General features: G+C 46.1%; 2 protein-coding genes across 4 annotated transcripts in view; one reads left to right on the top strand and one right to left on the bottom strand.

The window, feature by feature from the left end:
- The window catches only part of LOC121148876, a 36,550-nt gene extending 21,008 nt beyond the window's left edge, over positions 1-15,542 (bottom strand). The window contains exons 1-2 of the mRNA XM_040969225.1: positions 15,128-15,542; positions 1,016-1,137 (exon numbers count right to left, since the gene is read on the bottom strand). Of these exons, the coding sequence (XP_040825159.1) occupies positions 1,016-1,137; positions 15,128-15,224 (219 nt within the window). The 5' untranslated portion in view covers positions 15,225-15,542. The remainder of the gene's footprint in view (positions 1-1,015; positions 1,138-15,127) is intronic.
- Positions 15,543-15,611: 69 nt separating this feature from the next.
- Positions 15,612-22,813, top strand: part of SRP54 (signal recognition particle 54) — a 44,724-nt gene continuing 37,522 nt past the window's right edge. Inside the window, exon 1 of one of the 3 annotated variants that reach the window (XM_040969221.1) lies at positions 15,612-15,864. The gene's annotated coding sequence lies outside the window, so the exon portion shown is untranslated. The remainder of the gene's footprint in view (positions 15,865-22,813) is intronic. The other 2 variants (XM_040969222.1, XM_040969223.1) reach the window with 2 other exon arrangements.

Below are 22,813 nucleotides of genomic sequence, written 5' to 3'. Positions count from 1 at the left end.
AATTCAGGTCTCCTGGGTGGGGGGTAGGAATCTAATTACTTAAGCCACCACCTGCCACTATCCAGGGTCCATGATAGCAGGAAATCGGAATAGGGAGCAGGAGCTAGGTCCCAGCTGCAGACACTCTGATACAACACATGGGCATACTGAAAAGGTAGACTTTACAGAGAGTAGGAGAAACAGAGAGAGATCTTTCATCTGCTGGTTCACTCCCCAAATGGCTGCAAGGCCAGAGCTGAGATGATTATAAGCCAGGAGCTTCTTCTGGGTCTCCCATGTGGATGCAAAGACCCAAGGCTTTGGCCCATTCTCTAATGCTTTCTCAGGCCACAAGCCGGGAGCTGGGTCAGAAGTGGAACAGCTTGGGCCTGGCGGCATGGTCTAGCAGTTAAAGTCCTCGTCTTGAACGCACCAGGATCCCATATGAGCACCGGTTCTAATCCCGGCAGCTCCACTTCCCATCCAGCTCCCTGCTTGTGGCCTGGGAAAGCAGCCAAGGACGGCCCAAAGCTTTGGGACCCTGCACCCGTGTGGGATACCCAGAAGAGGTTCCTGGTTCCCAGCTTCATCGGCGAAGCGCTGGCTGTTGCGGATACATGGGGAGTGAATCATTGGACAGAAGATCTTCCTCTCTGTATATCTGACTTTGTAATAAAAATAAATAAATCTTAAAAAAAAAAAAAAAAGTGGAGCAGCAGAACATATATCAGTGCCCATATGGGATACTGATGCTTGCAGATAGAGCACTGAGCCATCATGCCAGCCTTTAATTAGTGTATATGGGCATTTTAGCTCGTGTCTTAATCACTTGGTCTAATGTCCACTTTTAATTTTGGAGTAACAAATAGGATCTTTAATTAAAAAAAAATGCTAAACGACTAATACTGAGGGACCAAAGGGATTGAGGACTCCAAAGATTCAGGCTCAGGGCTGAACCACTAAAGGAGCTGAAGTTGGAATTTGACAGGAGATGCAGAACAGGTGTATGAAGAATGATGTAACTGAATGCATTTACTTTTCGAATGGCCAGATGTTCTGAGGAGAGCATGGTTTCTAGAGGCAAGCAGCTACGAAGGTCTTCTGCGATGCTTTTCAATATGACATCATTATTCTCTTCAGTGAGCTCATCAAAATCTCCTGAAAAGGAACAGGAAGAAGTGACTCTTAGCATGGATGTATAAGTTGTCCTTATAATGGATGTATTTTTCATCAGGTAGCATCTATTTATAACAATAAACTAATGACAAACTCAAATCTTGACACACAAGTTTTATCTTAAAATATTGTTTTTTTTCTTTTTCCAAATTGTTAGTTATAGAAATGTAAAAGCTCTTTTAAAAAATTACAGCATCCATGGACCCGGTGCTATAGCGTAGTGGTTAGTCACCGCCTTGCACGCCCAGGATCCCATGTGGTCGCTGGTTCCAATCCCGGTGGCCCTGCTTCCCATCCAGCTCCCTGCTTCTGGCCTGGGAAGGCAGTTGAGGATGGCCCAATGCCTTGGGACCCTGCACCCGTGTGGGAGAACCGGAAGAGCTCTTGGCTCCTGAATTCGGATTGGCTAAGCTTCAGCCACTGTGGTCACTTGGGGAGTGAACCATCAGACAGAGGATCTTCCTCTCTGTCTCTCCTCCTCTCTGTATATCTGCTTTTCCAATAAAAATAAAACAAAAATTTTAAAAAAATATATAGCATCATAGGTATTTAAAAATTTTTAGGGACATCTAAGCATGGTAGGCTAAGCTACTGCCTGTGACACTGGCATCCCATATGGGTCTCGGTTTGTGTCTCAGCTGCATCATCTCTGATCCAGCTCTCTGCTAATGTGTCTGGGAAGTTAGCAGAAGATGGCTGAAGTACCTGCTACCTGCATGGAACTCCTGGCTTCTCCCTGGCCCAGTCTAAGCTGTAGTGACCCTCTAGGGAGCAAACCAGTGAATGGAAGATTTCCTTTTCTAACTGTAACTTTCAAAATAAATAATTAAAAACAACACTGTCAGTTTTTTTTTAAAGAAGTATTTATTTGTTTGAAAGGCAGAGTATTGTGAATAGGGGTGAGGAGACAGAGCGAGTGAGTTCTGCCATACGCTGCTTCACTCTCTAAATGGCTGCAACAGTTAGGGCTGAGCCAGATCAGAGCCAGGAGCCAGGAACTCCATCTGGGTCTTGCAGGAGGGTGGCAGGAGCCCATTCCCTTGGGTCAACATCTGCTGCCTTCCCTGGCGCATTAGCAGGGAGCAGACTGGAACTGGAATAACAGATTCAAACACACTGTGATATGGGATACTGGCATCACAAGTGGGGCCTTAACCTACCGTACCACACCTGTAACGGGATGGTGGTCCATATCCCACTGCTCCAATTATGATGTACCTCCTTACTAATGCACCTGGGAAAGCATCAAACGAATGCCTAAATCCTCAGGTCCCTTCACCAACATGGGAGACCTGGATGGAGCTCCTGTCTCCTGGCTTCATCCTGGCCCAATCCAGGTTGCTATGGTCATTTGGAGAGTCAACCAGCAGATGGAAGACACCTCTTTTTCTTTCTTCTATTGTACCTTTGAAATAAACAAAAGAATTTTAAATAAGGCAACCTTAATCTGAGTATTCTTAACTTTAATAAAATGTACCCGTGACTTCAAATGAGAAACACCAACATCCTAACAATCAGGTTGCTTTGCTGTACTAAAGCACATAAGGTAATAATTAAAATAGCATGTTTCGAGGGTTGACACCATGATTTGGTAAGAAGGCTCAGCTTTGGGCCCAGCGCGGTGGCGCAGTGGTTAAGGTCCTCGCCTTGCACGCCCAGGATCCCATATGGTCGCCGGTTCTAATCCCGGCAGCCCTGCTTCCCATCCAGCTCCCTGCCTGTAGCCCGGGAAAGCAGTCAAGGACGGCCCAAAGCTTTGGGACCCTGCACCTGCATGGGAGACCCAGAAGAGGCTCCTGGCTTCGGATCGGCATAGTATTGGCCATTGCGCTCACTTGGGGAGTGAATCTTCGGACGGAAGATCTTCCTCTCTGTATATCCGCCTTTCCAATTAAAAAAAAAAAAAAAAAAAAAAAAAAAAAGAAGGCTCAGCTTCCTCCTGTGGTGCTGGCATCTATAAGGGTGCTGGTTGGAGTCCCAGCTACTCCATTTCCAATTCAGTTCCTGCTTATGGCCTGGGAAAGCCTCATGCCCTTTTTAACCCTGCACCCATGTGGGAGATCGGAAAAGGTCCTGGCCCCTGGCTTTAGATCAGCTCAGCTCTGGCTGTTGTGGCTACTTTGACAGTAAACCAGCATTGAAAGCTCTGTTTCCTGTATCTATAACTGCCTTTCAAATAGAAAGTAAATAAAATAAATCGTAAAAATTATCATTTTAAGTAGTTTATGCACAACTTAAAATCTGACTCAGTTAACAAAATATCTTGAAGTCAGTTGCTGTCCAGGATGCCAAATGCAGTCTAGAGGGTTCTGAACAGTTGGACCTGGTCAGGAGCTAGGAACAAGGGCATGTTTCAGACATGGGTGGCAGGAACCTAACCAGTTAAGCTACCGTCTGCTGCTTCCCAAGGGTATTGGCAGACCACTGGAGTGAGGAGCCAGTGCTGGATGTTAAACCCAGGCGCTGTAATATGAGACGCTCCAAGCGGCATGGTTGTCACTACGCCAAATATCCATCCCGCCCTTGAAAGACTGTACCTTTCAGATGAAAATAATAAAAACTTAAAGTGAGAGAAAGTGCAAGAGCAAGAGAGATCTACTATCTGTTGGTTCACTTCTTTTCTCTTTTTTTAAAGATTTATTTATTTATTGGAAAGTCAGATATACAGAGAGGAGGAGAGACAGAGAGGAAGATCTTCCATCCCATGATTCACTCCCTAAGTGAGTGCAACGGTTGATGCTATGCTGATCTGAAGTCAGGAGCCAGGAACTTCCTCCAGGTCTGCCACGTGAGTGCAGGGTCCCAAGGCTTTGGGGCTGTCCTCAACTGCTTTCCCAGGCCCCAAGCAGGGAGCTGGATGGGAAGTGGAGCTGCTGGGATTAGAATTGGCACCCACACGGGATCCGGGTGCGTTCAAGGCGAGGACTTTAGCCGCTAGGCCATGCCGCCAGGCCCTGTTGGTTCACATCTTAAGTGTCAGCTAAAACCAGGCTAGAGCCAGGAGCCCGGGCCTGTATCTGGATCTCCTGTGAGTGAACAGAGACTGAAGCTCTGTTTTTTTTTTTTTTTTTTTAAGATTTATTTTATTCTTATCGGAAAGTCAGATATAAAAAGAGTAGGAAAGACAGAGAGGTAGATCTTCTGTCTGTTGATTCACTTCCCAAGCGGCCACAACTGAGCTGATCCAAAACCAGGAGCCAGGAGCCTTCTCTAGGTCTCCCACATGGGTCCCAAGGCTTTGGGCCCAAGGCTTTGGGCCATCCTCGACTGCTTTCCCAGGCCATGAGCAGGGAGCTGGATGGGAAGTGGGGCTGCCAGGATTAGAACTAGTGCCCATACTAGATCCCGGCACATGCAAGGTGAGGATTTTAGCCACTAGGTTATTGCGCCAGGCCCAAGATTGAAGCCTTTAACCAACATATGCAGCTTCCCAGGGTACACATTAACAGGAAGCAGAGTGGCTGGGACTCAAACCAGACACAGGATGCCGGTGCTACAAGAGCCAGCCAAGCCACCACGCCAGTCCCAAAACACATTTTTCCATTGACTTCTTACTAGGGCAAGAGAATCCCAGAGGAATTGTGTCTTTCTGCTTGTTTAAAAATAGCTATAAAAGGAAAGCCAGCACATCCTGATGGAAATGACATCCACTCCACATACCCTCAATTCTTAAGAAAGTTCTTGGTACTTCTTAAGCATACAATGATTTTTTGTTGTTGTTCATAAAGATGCCTTCATGTTACTAGTAACATCTGAAATTTTAACAATGCTTTACAGAAAAGAAATCATTTGAATACAACCACATGCTTGTGAGGAAGACAAAGCAGGATACGTTTACAGATTAGGAAACTGAGGCTTCTGAGGTTAAAGGAATTTCACAAGTTGCCAAGCAGGCTGCACAAGGACCTAATGATTGCCAGGAACACATACTCCCCTTTTTCACTGTACCAGCAGACCCACACTCGGAGATGACTTCTCTGCCTATCTGCTCCTGGAGCCAGAGCCGTTAAGACCAAGCTGTATTACTTGGCTCTCTTGGAACTCTGAACTGGGAAGTCCTGGCAACTGTTTTTTTTTTCTTTCTTCACACATTTAGTCTAATATTCTAAGCTAATGCGTCAGATAATTTTTTAAAAGGTTTATTTATTTTTAATAAATAAAAAGATCAGATCTATGGAGAGAAGGAGAGACAAAGAGAAAAATCTTCCATCTTCTGGTTCACTCCCCAGATGACTCCAGGCCCAAGCTGGAGCTGGGCCAATCTGAGGCCAGGAGCTAGGGTTTCTACATGGGTGCAGGGTCCTAAGATGTAGGGCCATCCTCCTCTGCTTTTGCAGGCCATAAGCAAGTAACTGGAAGGGATGTGGAGCAGCCAGGAAACAAACTGGTGCCCACATGGGATCCTGGCACTTTTGAGGTGAGGATTTAGACACTGAGCCACTGCATAGAGTCCAGCTTTAGATAATTTCTAGAACAAAATACAAATCAAAAAAAAGTAAAACTATCATTCATACACATTCTAAATTGTTTTAGGTGGAACTGAAATATCATCTTCAAGATGTTTCCCCACATCAACTGGGCTTTTCATCATACTTCTAAAATCTAATTAAAATTTCCCAAGGTGCTAATTCAAATCTAATGCCTGCTTAATTTCCTTCCACAGACAGGCTATATGGGAATTTCTATGCCTCAAATTCAATGCTAAAACACTATTCATACTAGTGGTTTTTGGCAAGTTCTCTCAATTTGTCAAGTGGTATAAAGGAGTCAATATGAATCTCATTAAAGCAAGCGCAAATATTTTAGGGTCTAACTCCTTTGGATTTAATCCTGTAACATAAACAGCCATGTCAAAACAAAAACAATATAATAATAATTTAAAAAACCACAAAAGCACAGCTTCCACATGGGCTTGAGTTATAAAATGAAAGACTTGAGTGGAAAAAGAACATGAGCTCAAATTGAATGGCAGAATACTGAATCTGAATCTGTTTCTAGGGTGTTAAGGCTTTAACACGCTTAGGACACACAGCATCCCTTCATCAGAGCCAGAAGCCACTCTCTACAACATTAACTTACCATTTTTTCCCCAATTTCAGCCCGAGAGGTATCACCAGCTTTAATGTTACACATTTCCTGAATGATCACTAAAGTATGCTCAACTTTGTGTAGCACTTTTCAAACTCAGAAATAAAAACAGTACCATCTTCCCCACCGTCCCTATAACTAAAGGAGAGTCTGAAGGACAGCTTGTCTGCCCAGGTCACTCTGGCCTACAGAATGGTAGTTGTGATTTGAATGCAGGTTTGATTGGTGAACTCTACCAGACAGCCTCTCAGAAGTCAGCTCCCACTGTCACTACTGGAGTCTTCTCCAGAGTTCTCATCCTGGTTCTTCATATAGTGTAATCATCTGATCGCAGCGACCTTCAGACTTCCTCAACAGTCCTCATAAATGTGGCCTTGAAACTAGACATGGGTGAGCAATTCTACTTATCCAATCTGTGTTACTTCAGCTTATTATTCTCTTCTGCTATCATTGTGTAGCTTTCCTCTGACTCTGACTGCTACAGCTACAGGGTTATTGATAAATATGGGAGGGATGGCAGTGGTACTGGAAGTCCAAATATCTTAATTATATGAAAAAATCTGGAGAGCCACAGCAATGCAGGATGGCAAGCCCATATGGGATCCTGGCATGTTCAAGTAAGTCACTTCTTAAGACAGCAAGACTGCTTATGTTCTAACAAAGGTTAAAAAAATGATCAGGTGGATGTGATACAATAAAACACTAATGGAGCATCTAAAATTAAAATTCACTTTAGTATTGACAGCAAAGCATTTATTCTATCAATAAAAATAACCCTGCTGAAACATTTTTACAGGATATATGATAATAACTCATCTAATATAATTCCTATTTAACAATTCACTCTGGCCTGCTGCCACAGTGTAGTACTAAGGCCTCTGCCTTTGGTGCCAGCATCCCACAAAGGTACTGGCTCTAGTCCCAGCTGCTCCATTCCTGATCTAGCTCCCTGCCAATGTGTCTGGAAAAGAAGCAAAAGATGGTCCAAATCCCTGAGCCCCTTCATCCATGTGGGAGATCCAGAAGAAGCTTCTGGCTCCTGGCTTTAGGAGTTCTGTATGCTGCAGCCATTTGGGGACTGAACTCAAAAGAAGAAAAATAAAATAAGCATCAGGTTTAACATATTTTCCCACTCATGCTTCACCTCAAAATATATATATATATATATGGGAAAAATCACCAAAGCTGACAATCCATGAATCAAATTCCATATTCTATATATCCACTCTAGCATTAAAGAGAAAGATGGAGAGGCAGATCTGCTAATTCCTAAGTGACTACAACTGCCCCTGCTGAGCTGGAGTGAAGCCACAAGTCTGGAACTCCATCCGGATTTTCTCTTACAGGTGCAGAGGCCCATAGGCTTGGGCCGTCTTCCACTACTTTTCTAGACGAACATCAGGAAGCTGAACAGAAGTGGAACAGTCAGAACTTGAATCAGTGACCATGTGGGGTGCCAGTATGGTGAGCTGCAGCTTAATCGCTGTGTCAAAACACTAATCCCACCACTTTTAGTTTTGAATCCTTCTTCTTCTGCACCTACTTGGACACTGAATCAGTTAGCACCCTACAATCAGACCATCACCATAAATTCAGTACTAGCCCCTTGACATAAATGTTAAACCACTGTTAAAAAAAAAAAAAAAAAAACCTTGGGCCCAACGTGGCGTGATGACTCAATGGCTAAACCCCCTTAGTTCCACTCACTGGGATACAGTGACTCTCAGATGGTCTGATTCTGACAGTCTATTTTATACATGTCTCAGAGAATAGAAGGGAACTGATTCTCAGCTTCAGATCCGAACCAAGGAGTTGAGGCACTGTTAGTTTAAATCCTTTTAAATTGAGGAGAGGGAATACCCCTGCCTCTCAGATCCAGTGTATTCTCACTGTGTTGCAATTCAGCTTCTGAGACCAATAGCTTAAGATGCAGCAAAATAAAATGCAGACTCTCATTTTTTCAAATTCTTCTTCAGCTTACATCAACCTGATCACGCACTTGGCTAGGGGTGACCATGTGGCTCAGCAGGCTAAACTGTGCTTGGGATGCCTGTATCCCACATGGAGGTACTGATTTTGCATGCCAGCTGCTCCACTTTCCACCCAGCTTTCTGCTAGTGTATAATGCCTTGGGTACTTGGATCCCTGCCACCCATTTAAGAGGCCCAGTTGAAGCTCATTGTTCCTGACTTTGGTCTGGCCCAGCCCTAACTGTTGGGTATCTGGGGAGTGACCCAACCAATGGAAAATCTCTGTGATTCATATGAATGAATGATCTCTAAAGTCAGAACAACAAAAACATGGGATTAGTTTCACTATATTTAGCTTCTGGATGCATAATCCCATCTTTGAAACCACTATCCTTCCAGAGATGAAGAACTTTATTTCTGGGTAGAGTGTCTGGTTAAGACACTGCCTTAATGTTGGAGTGTTTGGGCTCCAGTAACAGCTATGCTTCCAATGCCAGTTTCCTTCTGGTGCACACCCTAGGGGGCGGCACACTAATGGGGAGACACATTAACTTCCAAGCTCCTGGCTTTGGCTTGACTGTCATGGGCATCCGGGTGATTGGGGAGAGGTGGTCCAGTGGACACAAGATTTCCCTGTCACTGTCCTTCAAATAATAAAGCATGTTAAGGTGAAAAAGAATTTTATTTATTTCCATGTATTTAAAATTTCCTTGATTTCACCTGTTAGCAAAACCGTCTAGTTCTTCTTTTTCAATAATAAAAAAAAGTCGAAAGAAAGGACAGTGGGAGAGAAATAGCTGCCACCTGCTGCTTCCCAAGATGTACATTAGCAAGAAATGAGAATGGATAGTGGAGCTGGAACTCAAACCCAGGAATCCCAAAGAGCTTACTCCTCTGCCAAACACCCACCTGATCACAAACTTTCTGAGGATTCTTCATGTGCAGGGACTTTAAATATCTTAACACCTTAACAAATATACTTTAATTCCATTTTCCACCAGCTTTCTGAAGTATCCTGGTAACCAAGCATGCTAATACGCTATTTTTTCGATTTATTTAAGGAAATATATTCTTGTTTGAAACTACATGACATTCTCGCTTCTTAACAAACTTAACAAACACTCAGAAATCCAAATTCTTTTCTAAGTTAATAGGATGCTTTAGTTTCCTGACTACTGGGTTTGTTGGAGAATGACACAAAAAGTACCTTTTAAAAAGTAAAACGTATTCTGTAGTCAGTGATGTTGGGTCTTGTTCTGAAAACTATTGCCCTGAACACATTTAAAGTCTTCTCAGCTGATGTTGTTAAAATCAGAAATCTAGATCATAAACAGCTCTGCAAGACTGAAATCTTCTTGAAGGCAAGGATTTTTTACATACATGGTTTTCATTTGATAGGCAAAGTCGCATAGAGAGAAAAGTGAGAAAAAGGTCTTCCACTAGCTGGCTCATTGCCAAAATGACCTCAACAGCCAGAGCAGGGTCTGTCCAAAGCTATGAGGCATGGGCCAGGAGCTGCTAGTGGGTCTCCTATATGGGTGCAGGGGGCCTGCTGCTCTCCCAGGCCATTAGCAAAGATCTGCATTGAATGTGAAATAGTTGGACCCCAATTAGTACCCAAACGGATGCTGGCACTGCAAATGATAACTTTTATCTGCTACATCATGGCACCTGCACTAGAAAAGTATTTGAATAATTGTGCAATCATAAGAAGTAGGCAGCATTGACTTATTCGTAGGCATTCAGTATTTTTGGAATGAATGACTGTGCTGAGGGATGCAGAAGAAAAGGTAGGAGCTGGCACTGTGGCACAGCAAGTTAAACTGCCACCTGTGAACTTGTGTCCTGTATGAGCATCAATTTGAGGCTATGGGCTGCTCTACTTCTGACCCAGAACCATGCTAATGCTCCTGGGAAGGCAGCAGAGGAAGATCCAAAACCTTGGTTCCCTGTGCTCACATGGGAGTCCTTGATGAATCTCCTGGCTTCGGCCTGGCCTAGTTCCAGCCACTACGGTAGTGTATTATGATAGTGCTGATGCACTAAATGGGATGGGTAACTCTACCTTTCAAATAAAGACATTTTTTGTTGTAAAGATTATTTTATTGGGAAGGCATATTTACAGAGAGGAGGAGAGACAGAGAGGAAGATCTTTTGTCTGCTGGTTTACTCCTCAAATGGCTATAATGGCTAGAGCAGAGCTGATCTGAAGCCAGGAGCAAGGAGCTTCTTCCAGGTCTCCCACTGGGGTACAGGATCCCAAGACTATGGGCTATCCTTGATTGCTTTCCCAGGGACAAGAACGGAGCTGAACAGGAAGTAGAGCAGCTGGGATTAGAACCAGTGCCCACATGGGATCCTGACACATGCAAGATGAGGACTTTAGCTGCTAGGCTAACGTGCTGGGCACTCAAGCCCCAGCACAGTAGTCTAGTTGCTAGAGTCATTGCCTTGCACACTGTGGGATCTCATATGGGCACTGGTACTAATCCCAAGGCTTTGGCATATCCAGGCCACAAGCAAGGAGCTGGATAGGAAATGGATGGCTGGGATTAGAACCGGTGTCCAGATGGGATTCCAGCGCACGCAAAGCGAGGACTACTAGGCTACTGGGCTAGGCCCAAGACAAGCAATAGATGATATTTTAAAATCAGATACCACTTTACTGATAAATTTAGAAAAATAGAATATAAAGGAAGAAACTTATGTCCCTAAGTTTACCCACAATCCTCTAGTACCCCAGAGAGAAAGTAGAAATTGCATTCACTCTTTTCTTATGCATATTACATTTCCTCAAGAATCTAGAAGGAAAGCAAATAAGACCTCTCTGGAGTTGTGGCTCACAACTGGCAGTGAGGGAAGACAGAGCTGCTTAGCTCCAGAACTGCTTTCCTCAGTGTCTGCTTGCACCAACAGCTCCTAGCTCCTAGCACTGGGACAGGGGCAGCAAGGGTGCCTAACACAGTGCTGAAGGAGAGGGGTGTCTGGACAAGGCTTGGGAAGGCACAGGACGGGGCTAAGTTCCTGGGAGTGGAAAAGGGCAAGGTGTTCCTGTGGCCAGGAGGCCGAAGGGTGGGTGGGCAAGGGGATGAAGTGATCCCATGGTGCAGACGGCTGGGCAGGAAGATGAACAGGGATAACAGACACCGACAAGGCGAGCCACATACAGCTGCCACTGCCTTGAATGTTCCAGTTAGGGCTATAACACCTGCCCACACATGCTAGCGTGCATCCACAGCCTCACAATGCTCAATTCTCTCTGCCCAGTCGGCCCAGGGGCAGTCAGAGATGCCAAGCCCAAGCATTGCTCTCCATACAGTTCAGCTGCCTGCCAGGTCTGGTCCCCAACCAGAGTTCCACTCAGATCAGGGCCCTGCCATTGCTCCACACATGGCCCCTGTCCTGACTCCCCAGTCTTCCCATCCTGGGAAGGCCAACTGAACAGGAGGTTCCTGAGTTGACAGAGCTGAGTCATACAGGTGGAGAGAAACCTTTCTAATCCCCGCTGGCTGCCAACGGCTGTGACCTTTCCACTGTCCAGCCATGTGACATGGCCGGCACCCAGCACAGCAGAAGCCAGCAGCTGTACAGGGAAGTGACGGTCATGAGGCGAAGGCTGCCCATTCACCTTATGTGCCAACAGGACCTCAGCTGCAGGGTCCCCGGGCCTGGCCAGGGAGGGATGCTCCAGGCAATCCCAGTGGGACCTGCAATAAAGGATTGAAATGATAGGCTAGTTATTGTGCTTTGAAAATTCCTATCTTGATATTTTTATGGGGTATAAAGACAAAGCTGGGTCCTGTGCACTGGTATAGTAAACTAATCCTCTGCCTGCATTGCCAGCATCCTTTATGGGCACCTGTTGATGTTCTGGTTGCTCCACTTCTGACCCAGCTTCCTGCCCGTGGTCTGGGAAGGCAGCAGAAGATGGCTCAGATCCTTGGGCCCCTGCACTCAGGTGGGACATCTGGAATAAGCTCTAGGCTCCCAACTTTGGACCAGACCCAGCTCTGCCAGCCCTGGGTATATAATAGGGAGTAGACTAGCAGATAGAAGATCTCTCCCTCTCTAATTCTCTTTCCAGTGAAATAAATAAATCTTAAAAAAAAAAAAAAAGATGAAATTCTATCAGTATTTTTTCTATAAAAGTTCTTTCTAGGCCAAAAAAAAAAAAAAAATTCTTTTTAGGCCAAGCCTCACTATCACTTGCTGAGCCACTGAACCCGGCGTATTTTTTTTTTTTTTTTTTTAAGGATTCCCCAGGGCGTCTCTTTATTCATGCAGAGTTCCATTGTGATGCACATTTTCCAAGCAGGAATTTTATTTACTGTAGCCATATCCAGATTGTTGCCTGTCTCTTTTTTTTTTTTTTTTATTAATAAAATTAATTTTGACATTCTTCACATACTTAGTTAGAGTAAGAAGGTTCAAGGGCTACAGGAAAGTGGATAATACTAGTATGTTTTCCATATTGTTACCTTCATGTTAAAAAGGGGGGTATTAAGGGAGAAGGCCCACCCAATTTCCCACCCTCCCCAAGTCCCGGGTGTAGGGCATGCTCTGAGGTTCTTCCTCGAGTGGTTTTGATATTGCAACAGTTATGAATCGCTGTCAATCTTGCCACTCCAAGCACTATGAGGTCTTTGAAAAATCCACTGATTCACATAGTCCATCATAGCTGAGATGGTTGGTTGACCTGTTCTGTCTTCTCTCTTTTCTTCGTTAGGGTTCTGAGTCCAGCATTTAGATTAGGAAGATCTCCAAAGAAACTTCTCGTATGTGCTAACAAGTACAGGGCCAGGCACCGTCCATCGCTCCAATCAGCTGGTGGTTGTAATTGCTGGGTTGGTTCTGTTTTCACTCCCGACTTCCACTGGAACCAATGGGTGTTGCGGTCCAGCCTGGTTCTGCCCCGCACATATTTGGCCCTCACCTAAACCAGTGGGAGCTGCAGCCTAGTTGGAGCGACCCACAATAACCCCCACCAGGACCGCCCCTACCCTGGTTTGCCAGTAAGTGTAGCAGTAATCCAGTCTGTCCCACCCCCCATTCCACCCCAGCCACTGTTTAGTTTTATGTCCTCCCGTGGAAGTGGTAACCCAAGAGGGATGAGCCCACTATTACCCTCCCAGGCCTCTCCCACTCCCAGATTCCAGTTACTGCTGCCCAACTAAACCTCGCCCACTTTAATTCTGTTTGCACCAGTAGGAATAATCAGCCCAGCTCGGCTTTTCCCTGATCTAGTCCACATGAGGCACGCAGGTGTGGTAGCTCTGCCTAGTCTGGTCTGCCCCCATCCCAGCCCATGCTCTCCTGCGGAAGTAGCTATCCTGCAAAGGAACCCTCCCTTATTCCCCTGCTGGCTCTGCCTACTTCCTTTCTTGTTCTCAGGCTGGTTGGGCGCTGCGGTCCCCTCTGGTACAGGCAACCTCACCTCGGCATTCCATATTGTGCACTAGTCTTTGTTGCGACCGAACCTGGGTCAACCCACACTGGTGCCTGGATTTGCCAGTGGATGACGTGGACAGATTCAGCCTGGTCTTGCCCCCACGTCTGCCAAGTGTATGCCAGTGGGTAGCTTTCCATGGCCTTTTCTGGGCTGTTTCCTATCATGTTTCTTGCGCTGACCTGTCGGGTCTGTGTCCTGCCAGAGGAGTTGCCCAGGCTCCTCCATCAGAACCTCTCCCAATGCCAGGTTACACGCTTACCAGTGGGTCCATGAGCCAACCATACTCAGTCCACCTCCTGTCATAGCAGGAACTGTGGCTTTTCCTGACTGGCCTTCCACCCAATCTGGTTCTTGCTGTTGGATGTTCCGGCCCAGCCATGGTTTGTCCATACCTACGTATGGCTCACACATGGCTCAGTAGGGGTTTGAGACCTTGCCTAGTCTATCACACATCTGCCCTGGTCCTCCAGAACACCAGGGGGAGTCGGGGTCCAGCCCGGTTCGGTGCATCCAATCCCAGTCCACACTTGTGCCAAGGGAGACTACAACTGTATCCAGATCAGAACGCAGCCCCCCTTCCAGGCCATGCACCTCTTTGTGGGAACCTCAGCCCAGCTAGGGTTGTCCCCTTTGCTCCCCAACCGAGTCTGTTCCCAGCCATAGATCACACACATGCCAGTGGTTGCTCTGACTCAGCTTGGCACAGCTCCTCACCTGTCCCGACCTCTGCCTTAGACACTGTGGCTTCGTGTCCCTGGCTCCTGCAGACCAGTAGGTACAAGAGCCTAGGAACCCGGCGTATTTATCTACAAGGACCGCCAAATGTGAAAAAATTACAGTATTTAAACCTACTGATTGGCTCTAACATCACAAGGAGTTTCACAAAGATGCCAAGAGTGGAATCTAAGATGGGACATCATAATGAGATCTAATTACTGCACTTTCTCGATTCTGATTTGTGCTTACTCTTACTAATCCTGGTAACGGTTTATAATCACTTTTTTTTTCTCTCTTCTATGCAACTCCTGTTCGAAAGCCGTTTATTAAATGGTCCATTTCCCATGGGAAAATAAACGCACTGGCCCTCGGTGACTTTACGTGCAGGATCACCACGTCCTGCTCCACCCAGCACTCTCTTGTAAAGTGCTTTTCCAAGTGCTAACCCCTCAGTCCTCAAGTCTGTGGGAGTCACAGGAAGGAGAGCCAAACGTTCATATCTCCTTTCCTTTCCGAAAAGTAGTTAGGCACACGGGAGTCCCGTGAGGACGTCTGTCAAGAAAATCACAAACCACGCGCAGAACCAGACCCTCCAGCCTCGAATCCCCAGAGCGGTTCACTTAGCCCAGGGCAGACGCAGAACCCTGACTAGCAAGGGCTTTGGAGCTCCCACCGCCTCAGTCCCCAAGGTCAGCTCCTACCACCTACTCCCTGCCCCAACCGCCTGCCTCTGGCTGTGGTCGCTTACGGGTGGTTCGCATCCACTGGAGCAGCGCGGGCAGGTCGGCGGGAGCCACGGTCCGCAGGAGCTGGAGAACTGCATGCTGAGCCGACCGTAACTCCATGGTGCAGCCGATGCAACAGCGACGGCGGCGCGGTGCGCGTGCGCGGACCCACCCTCCGCCGGTTCCACCTGTCGCGGCGGCCGGAGCCCGAAGTCCCGCCCCGGGGCGAAGTTCTCACGTGCCGGTCTCTAGGAGCCTCCGAGCCGGCCGGGCTCTGTCACGCTAGTTCACGGGGCCGGCCTTCCTTCCCGAAATCGCCTCCCGTTTTTCTCGAACTCTGCTGACGCAAGTCACCCAACGGTGGCAAACCGAAAAGGCAAAAGCCCACTTGAAACAACAAAACGCCACCCTCCACCCCCCGCCAAGACCCTTCGGCAGAGTCCGAGAAAAAAACGCGGCTGCCGCGGTGCGCCCCGGAAGCGGAAGGGCTTCCTCGCCCTGCAAGGCAGGACTTCGCCGAGTGGTGACGTTTCCTCATTGGGCGGAAGGTTCGGTGGCATTCGTCGGTCTTCCAGCTGGTGGGAGTTGGCGTCGCGGTGCTGGGCGCTGTGGGCCCCTCGTTCGGATAGTTGGGGGAGTTAGGTTGTGGGCCGTTCTTGTCTGTCTACTCCGAGCTTTCCTGGTGTTCCTCCCACGGCAGGGGGCCGCTCGAAGGAATCCCCGGCCCCTTAGGGCCACGGCGTTATCGGTGCCTTGTGAGGTAAGTTGTCTGCTTTTTCTCGCCTCAGGCTTCGAGGGGCAGCCAGGGGCAGCCTCAACCCTGCCTGGGGGCCGGGAGGCTTGGGAGGGAGTTTTGGCTTTCCCGGCCGGGGGTTGTCATCTCCGAGGCTGCGATGCTCTGGCCCGTCTTTATCTCGTGTCTTCCATCCGAAGTTTTGGTTCAAGGATGTGCCGGGACCCTTTCAAGTTGTCTTCACATCGACGCGAGCCCAGTAAAGATGTACGCAGTTTCAGGCCCGAGTGTTTTGCTTTCCTGAATAGAAATTAACCCGGGACTACTTCCCAACAGCTTTTTGACGGGGCCCAGATGATAGTTTTCTTATGTATAATTTTCTTCGCACATCCTCCGGTGTGTAGTGGACGTTCAGTAAGTGATTCAGGAATGTTACTTCAGAACCAGGGGTGATATATGTATTGATGGTTCTTTCCCTGCCACTTGCACAACCTACTATTTGTTGCAACTTTTCTCTGTTGGCTTTCTGCATGCTGTCCTTAACCTAGTTGTTTAATACACTTAATTTAACGAAGTATTCACTTGTTCTTGGCTGTCGGGGATACAGGAATGAATGACACAAGTCCCGCCATTAAGAAGCTAAGCAGTATAGTGAGAGGCACATAAATATACATCATATTAAGATCAGTGCTAGAAGCTCTGATTAAAGCCATGGAGCTGTGGGAACACAGATGAGGGGTAGTTGTACTTCTTAAGATTGAGGGACCCGTGGGCAAGTTGCTGTTGTAGCCTAGCCTGTTTCCTTGTCCACCAGTGGGCTTATTATGAGGGTGAGAGGCGGTTAGGTAACATTTTGGTACAGTGCCTAATACATAGCAATGGTAGTGCCGAAGAGGAGGAAGGTATTTTCCTCTCACCCCTTCTCCCTCAATTTTTGATATAGACAATATTTTCTAACTGAATATGGAACATTGTGCAAAAGCATCTTCAAGCCCTTCTGAACAGATTATTCCATTTGTCTGGAAATTCTGAACCTGCCACTGGAATATAGTAAGATAACCATAAATGGTGTCTGCTTGCCTAGTAGTTGATTTTCTTTTATTTGCTTTTAGAGAAGTGGAGGGAATTAGTAAAAGCTTTTATGATTTTGGTTCTTTTCTGTCCTGGTTGCCACTTTCCTTTGAGATGGCCCTTGCTCACTGGCCTTCCATTTACCTCTGTGGCTTTCAGGTGCCATCTCTATGTGCCAGTCATTACCACGCCTTTTTCTTTAGCATCTGTCTTCATAAGAGAAGATACTGCAGTGCTGGCTGAGAACTCTTAAGTTCCAAAACCAAAATGCACCTCCTTTTTTCATTGTGAACTAACGCACGTGTCACAGCACTGATTGTCAGTCTATTTTTGAGTATTGATCCCGTGTGAATTTGGGGACACATGTAGGTTCAACTTAGAAAAGCAATACTTAGAACGTTCCAGATAACCACCAAGCCCCCTAAACATTTTTCTGTTAACTATAACTTTGAAACCAGCTTCTCTCTATGCCCATGCTCATTCATTCATTGGCCAGTGGCATCACTAGCCACTTGGTTAGTCACACCAGACATTGTAGTCATTTCATCTGGTTTCTCTTTCACTCTGTGAAACCCTTGGGCACGTATAGATTCTGCTTCCTAGGTTAAGTCTTCATTCTAGCCCGTTACATTTTTGTCTAAGTCAAGTCCACATCTTTCAGCAAGGGTTTTTTTAAGTATGGAAGAGGATTTTCATTGCTTTATTTGTTTTGAGGATTATGGCTTAATGTAGTGATTTTTAAAATATAGTCCATGATGCTTTCCAAATAATCATTCCTTATTTGCTCTCCTAATCGAGAAATCAGGGGTGGCTGCTGTCCCCAGAACCTCTTTACCTCACTGTCCTTGGATATTCTGACCAGGTATTTCATTTTTAGCTCATGACCGTTATTTAAATAGCAGTGGAATAATTGAGTGACTGAGTAAATGTCTCTCTTAAAAAAAAAAAAAGATTTATTTTATTTACTTGAAAAGCAGAGTTACAGAGAGAGGTAGGGAATGGGAAACCAATCTTATCTGCTCGTTCACTCCGCAAATGGCCACAACAGCCGGGGCTGCACCAGGAACTCCATCCATGCATCTCACATGGGTGGCAGGATCCCAAACGCTCAGTTCATCATCTGCTGCCTTCCTGGAGAATTAGCATGAACCTGGATCAAGAAGCTGAGTAGCTGCTATTCAGTCCTGCACCCTGGTGTAGGATGTGGGAGTCCCAAATGGCAACCTAGCGTGCTGTGCCACAGCCTTCCCTTGTAATGCTTAATTTACTTTCTGAAGCAGCCAGGAGTGTCTGCTTTTCTGTGTTGAACTGCCACAATTTACTGATTTGCAGTTAGAACTTTTTTTTTTTTTTTAATTCTGGGACAATTCTTGGAACACATGGTAGGTGTTTAATCAATGAATAAACAAATAGCAACTCTTTGCCTACCCCTAGCCCATTGACTAACAGCCCTTTAATTCTCATTGGAACACTTTGGAAAACAAATTTTATCCTTGAGTTAAGAATAATACTTTCTTGCTGTCTGCTGCTGTGTTGCATGCAAGAAAAAAGTGCCTATGCTTTCTGTCTGATTGTGGCAGCTAGCAAAGGTGGGGAAGTTAAGCCTTGCAAACAGTTACGAGCCTGCTATGCACCAAACAATCTGTAATTTTAGTTTATTGGAAAAGTGTTAGAAAATTATCTTAACTAGTGAATTGTACCTTTAATAATTTTACAGTTAAAAACTAATAAAAAGCCAGTGATGGTGGCTGACACCATGGTGTTGCATGTTAAGCCTCAACCTGTAGTTCTGGCATCCCATATAGGTACTAGTTTGAGTCCCAGCTGCTCCATTTCTGATCCAGCTCCCTGCTAAGGACCTGGGAAAGCAGCAAAGAGTGGCCTAGGTCCTTGGACCCCTGTACCCACAAGGGAGACTCAGAAGAAGCTTTGGCTCCTAACTCCAGACTGGTCCATCTCTAGCCATTGTGGCCATCTGGGGAGTGAATCAGCAGATGCAGTATGTTTTATCATCCCTCTGTAACTCTGCCTTTTAAATAAAAATAAATTTATTTTTAAAAGGCCAGTGCCTAGGGCCCAGTGCGATAGCGTAATGGTTAAAGTCCTTGCCTTGAACACACCGGGATCCCATATGGTCGCCGGGTCTAATCCTGGTAGCTCCACTTGCCATCCAGCTCCCTGCTTGGGGCCTGGGAAAACAATTGAGGACAGCGCAAAGCCTTGGGACCCTGCACCCGCTTGGAAAACCTGGAAAGAAGCTCCTGGCTCCTGGCTTCGGATCAGCGCAGTACCAGCCGTTGCAGTCACTTGGGGAGTGAATAATCAGATGGAAGATTTTTCTCTCTATCTCTCCTCTTCTCTGTACACCTGCCTTTCCAATAAAATAAATAAATCTTTTTTTTTTTTTTAAAGATTTATTTTTTTTATTATTTTTTCATTGGAAAGGCGGATATACAGAGAGGAGAGACAGAGAGGAAGATCCTCCGTCCGATGATTCACTCCCCAAGTGAGCGAAACGGGCCGATACTATGCCAATCCGAAGCCAGGAGCCTCTTCCGGGTCTCCCACGCGGGTGCAGGTTCCCAAAGCTTTGGGCTGTCCTCGACTGCTTTCCCAGGCCACAAGCAGGGAGCTGGAAGGGAAGCGGGGCTGCCGGGATTAGAACCGGCGCCCATATGGGATCCCGGGCATGCAAGGTGAGGACCTTTAACCACTTGCGCCACCGCGCCGGGCCCAAAATAAATAAATCTTAAAAAGTTTTTGGTTTTGTTATTTTTTAATTAGCTGTGGTACCATGTGGTGGGTAGATCTGTACAAAACTATCAGTAGGCAGTAGAAAGAAATGTACCTGACATACACTTCAACACACATCAGCCTTGGAATTACATTGGAAAGAAATCAGCCACAAAAAAAATCTTTGATTCTGTTTACACAGAATGACCAGAATAGGTTGCTCTATAGGGACAGGAAGGATTATGTACTCTCCAGGTGGTTTTAGAGTTTAACTTGACCGAACTAGTGTCCAGTGCCTGCTTCTTGCCATCTGATGCTGCGGCAAAGCCCAATCAACCCTCACCCACTCTAATTTAGCTATGGTACCATAGCTAATTAAAAAGTAACAAAACCAAAAACTTTTTTTTTGTTTCATTTAAAATACAAAAGGCAAAGAGACAAAAGTTCTGCCATCTGCTGGTTCATTCCTCAGATGCTTGCAATAGCTGAGTCTGGACAAGGCCAGAGCCAGGAGTCCAGGTCTCGGAGCAGGTCTCTGACGTGGGTGGCGGGGCCCAAGTACTTGAGCTATCTAACCTGCTCTCTTTCAGGATGTGCATTAGCAGGAAGCCAGGATAAGAAATGTACCCAAGACTTGAACCTAGGCATTCTAAGTGGAATCTTAAGCATTGTGCCAAACACCCATCTCATAATCACTTTAGAACATTTTCGTTATTCCACAAAGAAAGCTCAAACCCATTAGCAGTCAGTCCCATTTTACTTCATCTCCCGAACCCTTGGCAGTTATTAATTTCCTTCCTGTCTCTATAGATCGACCTATTCTGGTCATTCTGTGTAAATAAAATCAAAGATTTTTTTTTGTGGCTGATTTCTTTCCAGTGTAATTCCAAGGCTGATGTGTGCTGAAGCGTGTGTCAGGTACATTTCTTTCTATTGCCTACTGATATTGCTTTGTACAGATTTACCCACCACATTTTATTTACCTGTTTACTAGTTGAGATATTTAGGTTATTTGCGTTTTTGTCTATTATAAATAATGCTACTATGGCCTTTTGTTTGCCAAAGGGTTTTCTAAATAGCTATGCTGTTTCATCAGTAGAGTATAAAGGCGACAGTTTTTCCAGTTTTTCCGTAGCCTGACACTTTTTATTTTTTGTCTTTTTGATTGTAGCTATCATAGGAGTGATGTCTCATGATTTTGACTTAAACATTTCATGTCGCTGTTTGTTTTTTTAATGTTTGTTATAAGCTTGTGTTTGATAGACTGGATTTTATAGCATAGGTAGTTTTGTAGTTTGTCTTTTAATTTTTGATGTTTACATACTTGAATAGGTTGGGAAGGGTTAAGGGTTAGGAGAAAGTGGGTGGGACCATTGTTTCCACATTTTCTTTTTCTTTTTCTTGTGTCTGGGGAAGGGAGAAGCCAGACCCAGCCTCCCAACCACCTCAGTGCCCAGGTATGGGGAAACACCACCAGATGTCATACCATGGTCCCCAGTATGAAGCATGCTCTGAGGGCACTGCTTATGTGTGTGTGTGTGTTTTTTTAAAGATTTATTTTATTTTCATTACAAAATCAGATATACAGAGAGGAGGAGAGACAGAGAGGAAGATCTTCCGTCTATTTAATTATTCATTCCCCAAGTGACCGCAACAGCTGGTACTGTGCTGATCCAAAGCCAGGAACCAGGAACCTCTTCCACATTTCCTGCACTGGTGCAGAGTCCCAAAGCATTGGGCTGTCCTTGACTGTTTTCTCAGGCCACAAGCAGGGAGCTGGATGCTTCCGGGATTAGAACCGGCGACCATATGGAATCCCGGTGTGTTCAAGGCGAGGACTTTAGCTGCTAGGCCACCACGCTGGGCCCATGTGTTTTTGATAGCTCTGAAATGCTATCAGTCTTGCCACTCCAAGAGTGAGAAAATCCTTCCAAGGTCCATTGGCAGACATAATCCACCTCAGAGCCTCCATTTGCCCAGATATTTGCTGCCAATGCTTGACTGAGGTAGCTGATCAGTTTGTTCTACCCTCCCTCCTCTATTATTTTACCAGATGTCTTCTGCAGGTTCAGATGTACTACCATATCCTCCATGTGCATCTGGATATTCTGTCCACTGCTCTAAGCCACTGAGGAGTCCAAGTGGACACATGCACCCTATGGTCAGACCACCAATCCTGTAATTCTCCTCATGGTTGGAGTTCTGAGTCCAGTGGTTCAGTTGGGGAAATCCCTAAAGAAACCTCTTCTGAAGTGATCCCTGAGATGACTCTTGTGTGTGCTTGCCATTACAGGGTCCAGCTCTGTCCATTATCTGCATCAGCCAATGCACATGCTGGTAGTTGCAGTTGCTGGATCAATTCTGTTTCCACCCCAACCTTCTACACAAACCAATGGGTGTTACGGCCCAACCTGACCCTTCCCATCATACACTTGGCCCTCATGTACACCAGCAAGAGCTTCAACCTAGTCAAAATGACTCCCATTAGCCCCCACTAGGCCCGCTGCCAGACCTGGTTCCCATGCTTGCCAGTATGTGTAACAGACTGGTCTAGTCTGTCCTGCATCCAGTTCAGCTCTTGTACACATCAATGGATGTTGAAGCCTAGCTGAACCCAGTTAGTCCCACTATCCAGCTCACGCTTGTGCTGGCTGGAGTGGTACCGATCCGAAGCCAGGAACCAGCAGCTTCTTCTGGTTCACCCATGTGTATGCAGGGTTCCAAGGCTTTGAGCCATCTTTTACTGCTTTACCAGGCCCCAAGCAGAGAGCTGGATAGGAATTGGGGCTGTCAGGATTTGAACTGGTGCCCATGTGGGATCCCGGGCACTTTCGAAGGTGAGGACTTTAGCTGCTAAGCCACCACGCCGGGCCCATTTTTATTTTAAATCTTAAAGAGCCAGATGGGGCAGGCACAGTTACTTAACATGATAATCCTCTACCTGTAGTTCTGGCGTCCCATATGGGTATTTGTTTGAGTCCTGGCTACTCAACTTCTGATCCCACTCCCTACTCTTGACTTGCACAGGCAGCAGAGAATGGCTCGGCCCTGGCCATTGTGGCCATTGGGGGAGTGAACCACTGGATGGAAGATCTGTCTCTCTTCCCTCTGTAAATCTGCCTCTCAAATAAAAATAAATCTTAAAAAAAAAAAGAAACACAGAAGCAATCAG

The sequence above is a fragment of the Ochotona curzoniae genome, unplaced genomic scaffold, assembly GCF_017591425.1.
Source record: "Ochotona curzoniae isolate NIBS_2020 unplaced genomic scaffold, NIBS_Ocur_1.0 scaffold_4701, whole genome shotgun sequence".
NCBI classification, from domain to species: domain Eukaryota; kingdom Metazoa; phylum Chordata; class Mammalia; order Lagomorpha; family Ochotonidae; genus Ochotona; species Ochotona curzoniae.
Note: the sequence above shows the minus strand (reverse complement) of the source record. Positions and strands in the feature narration are given on the sequence as shown.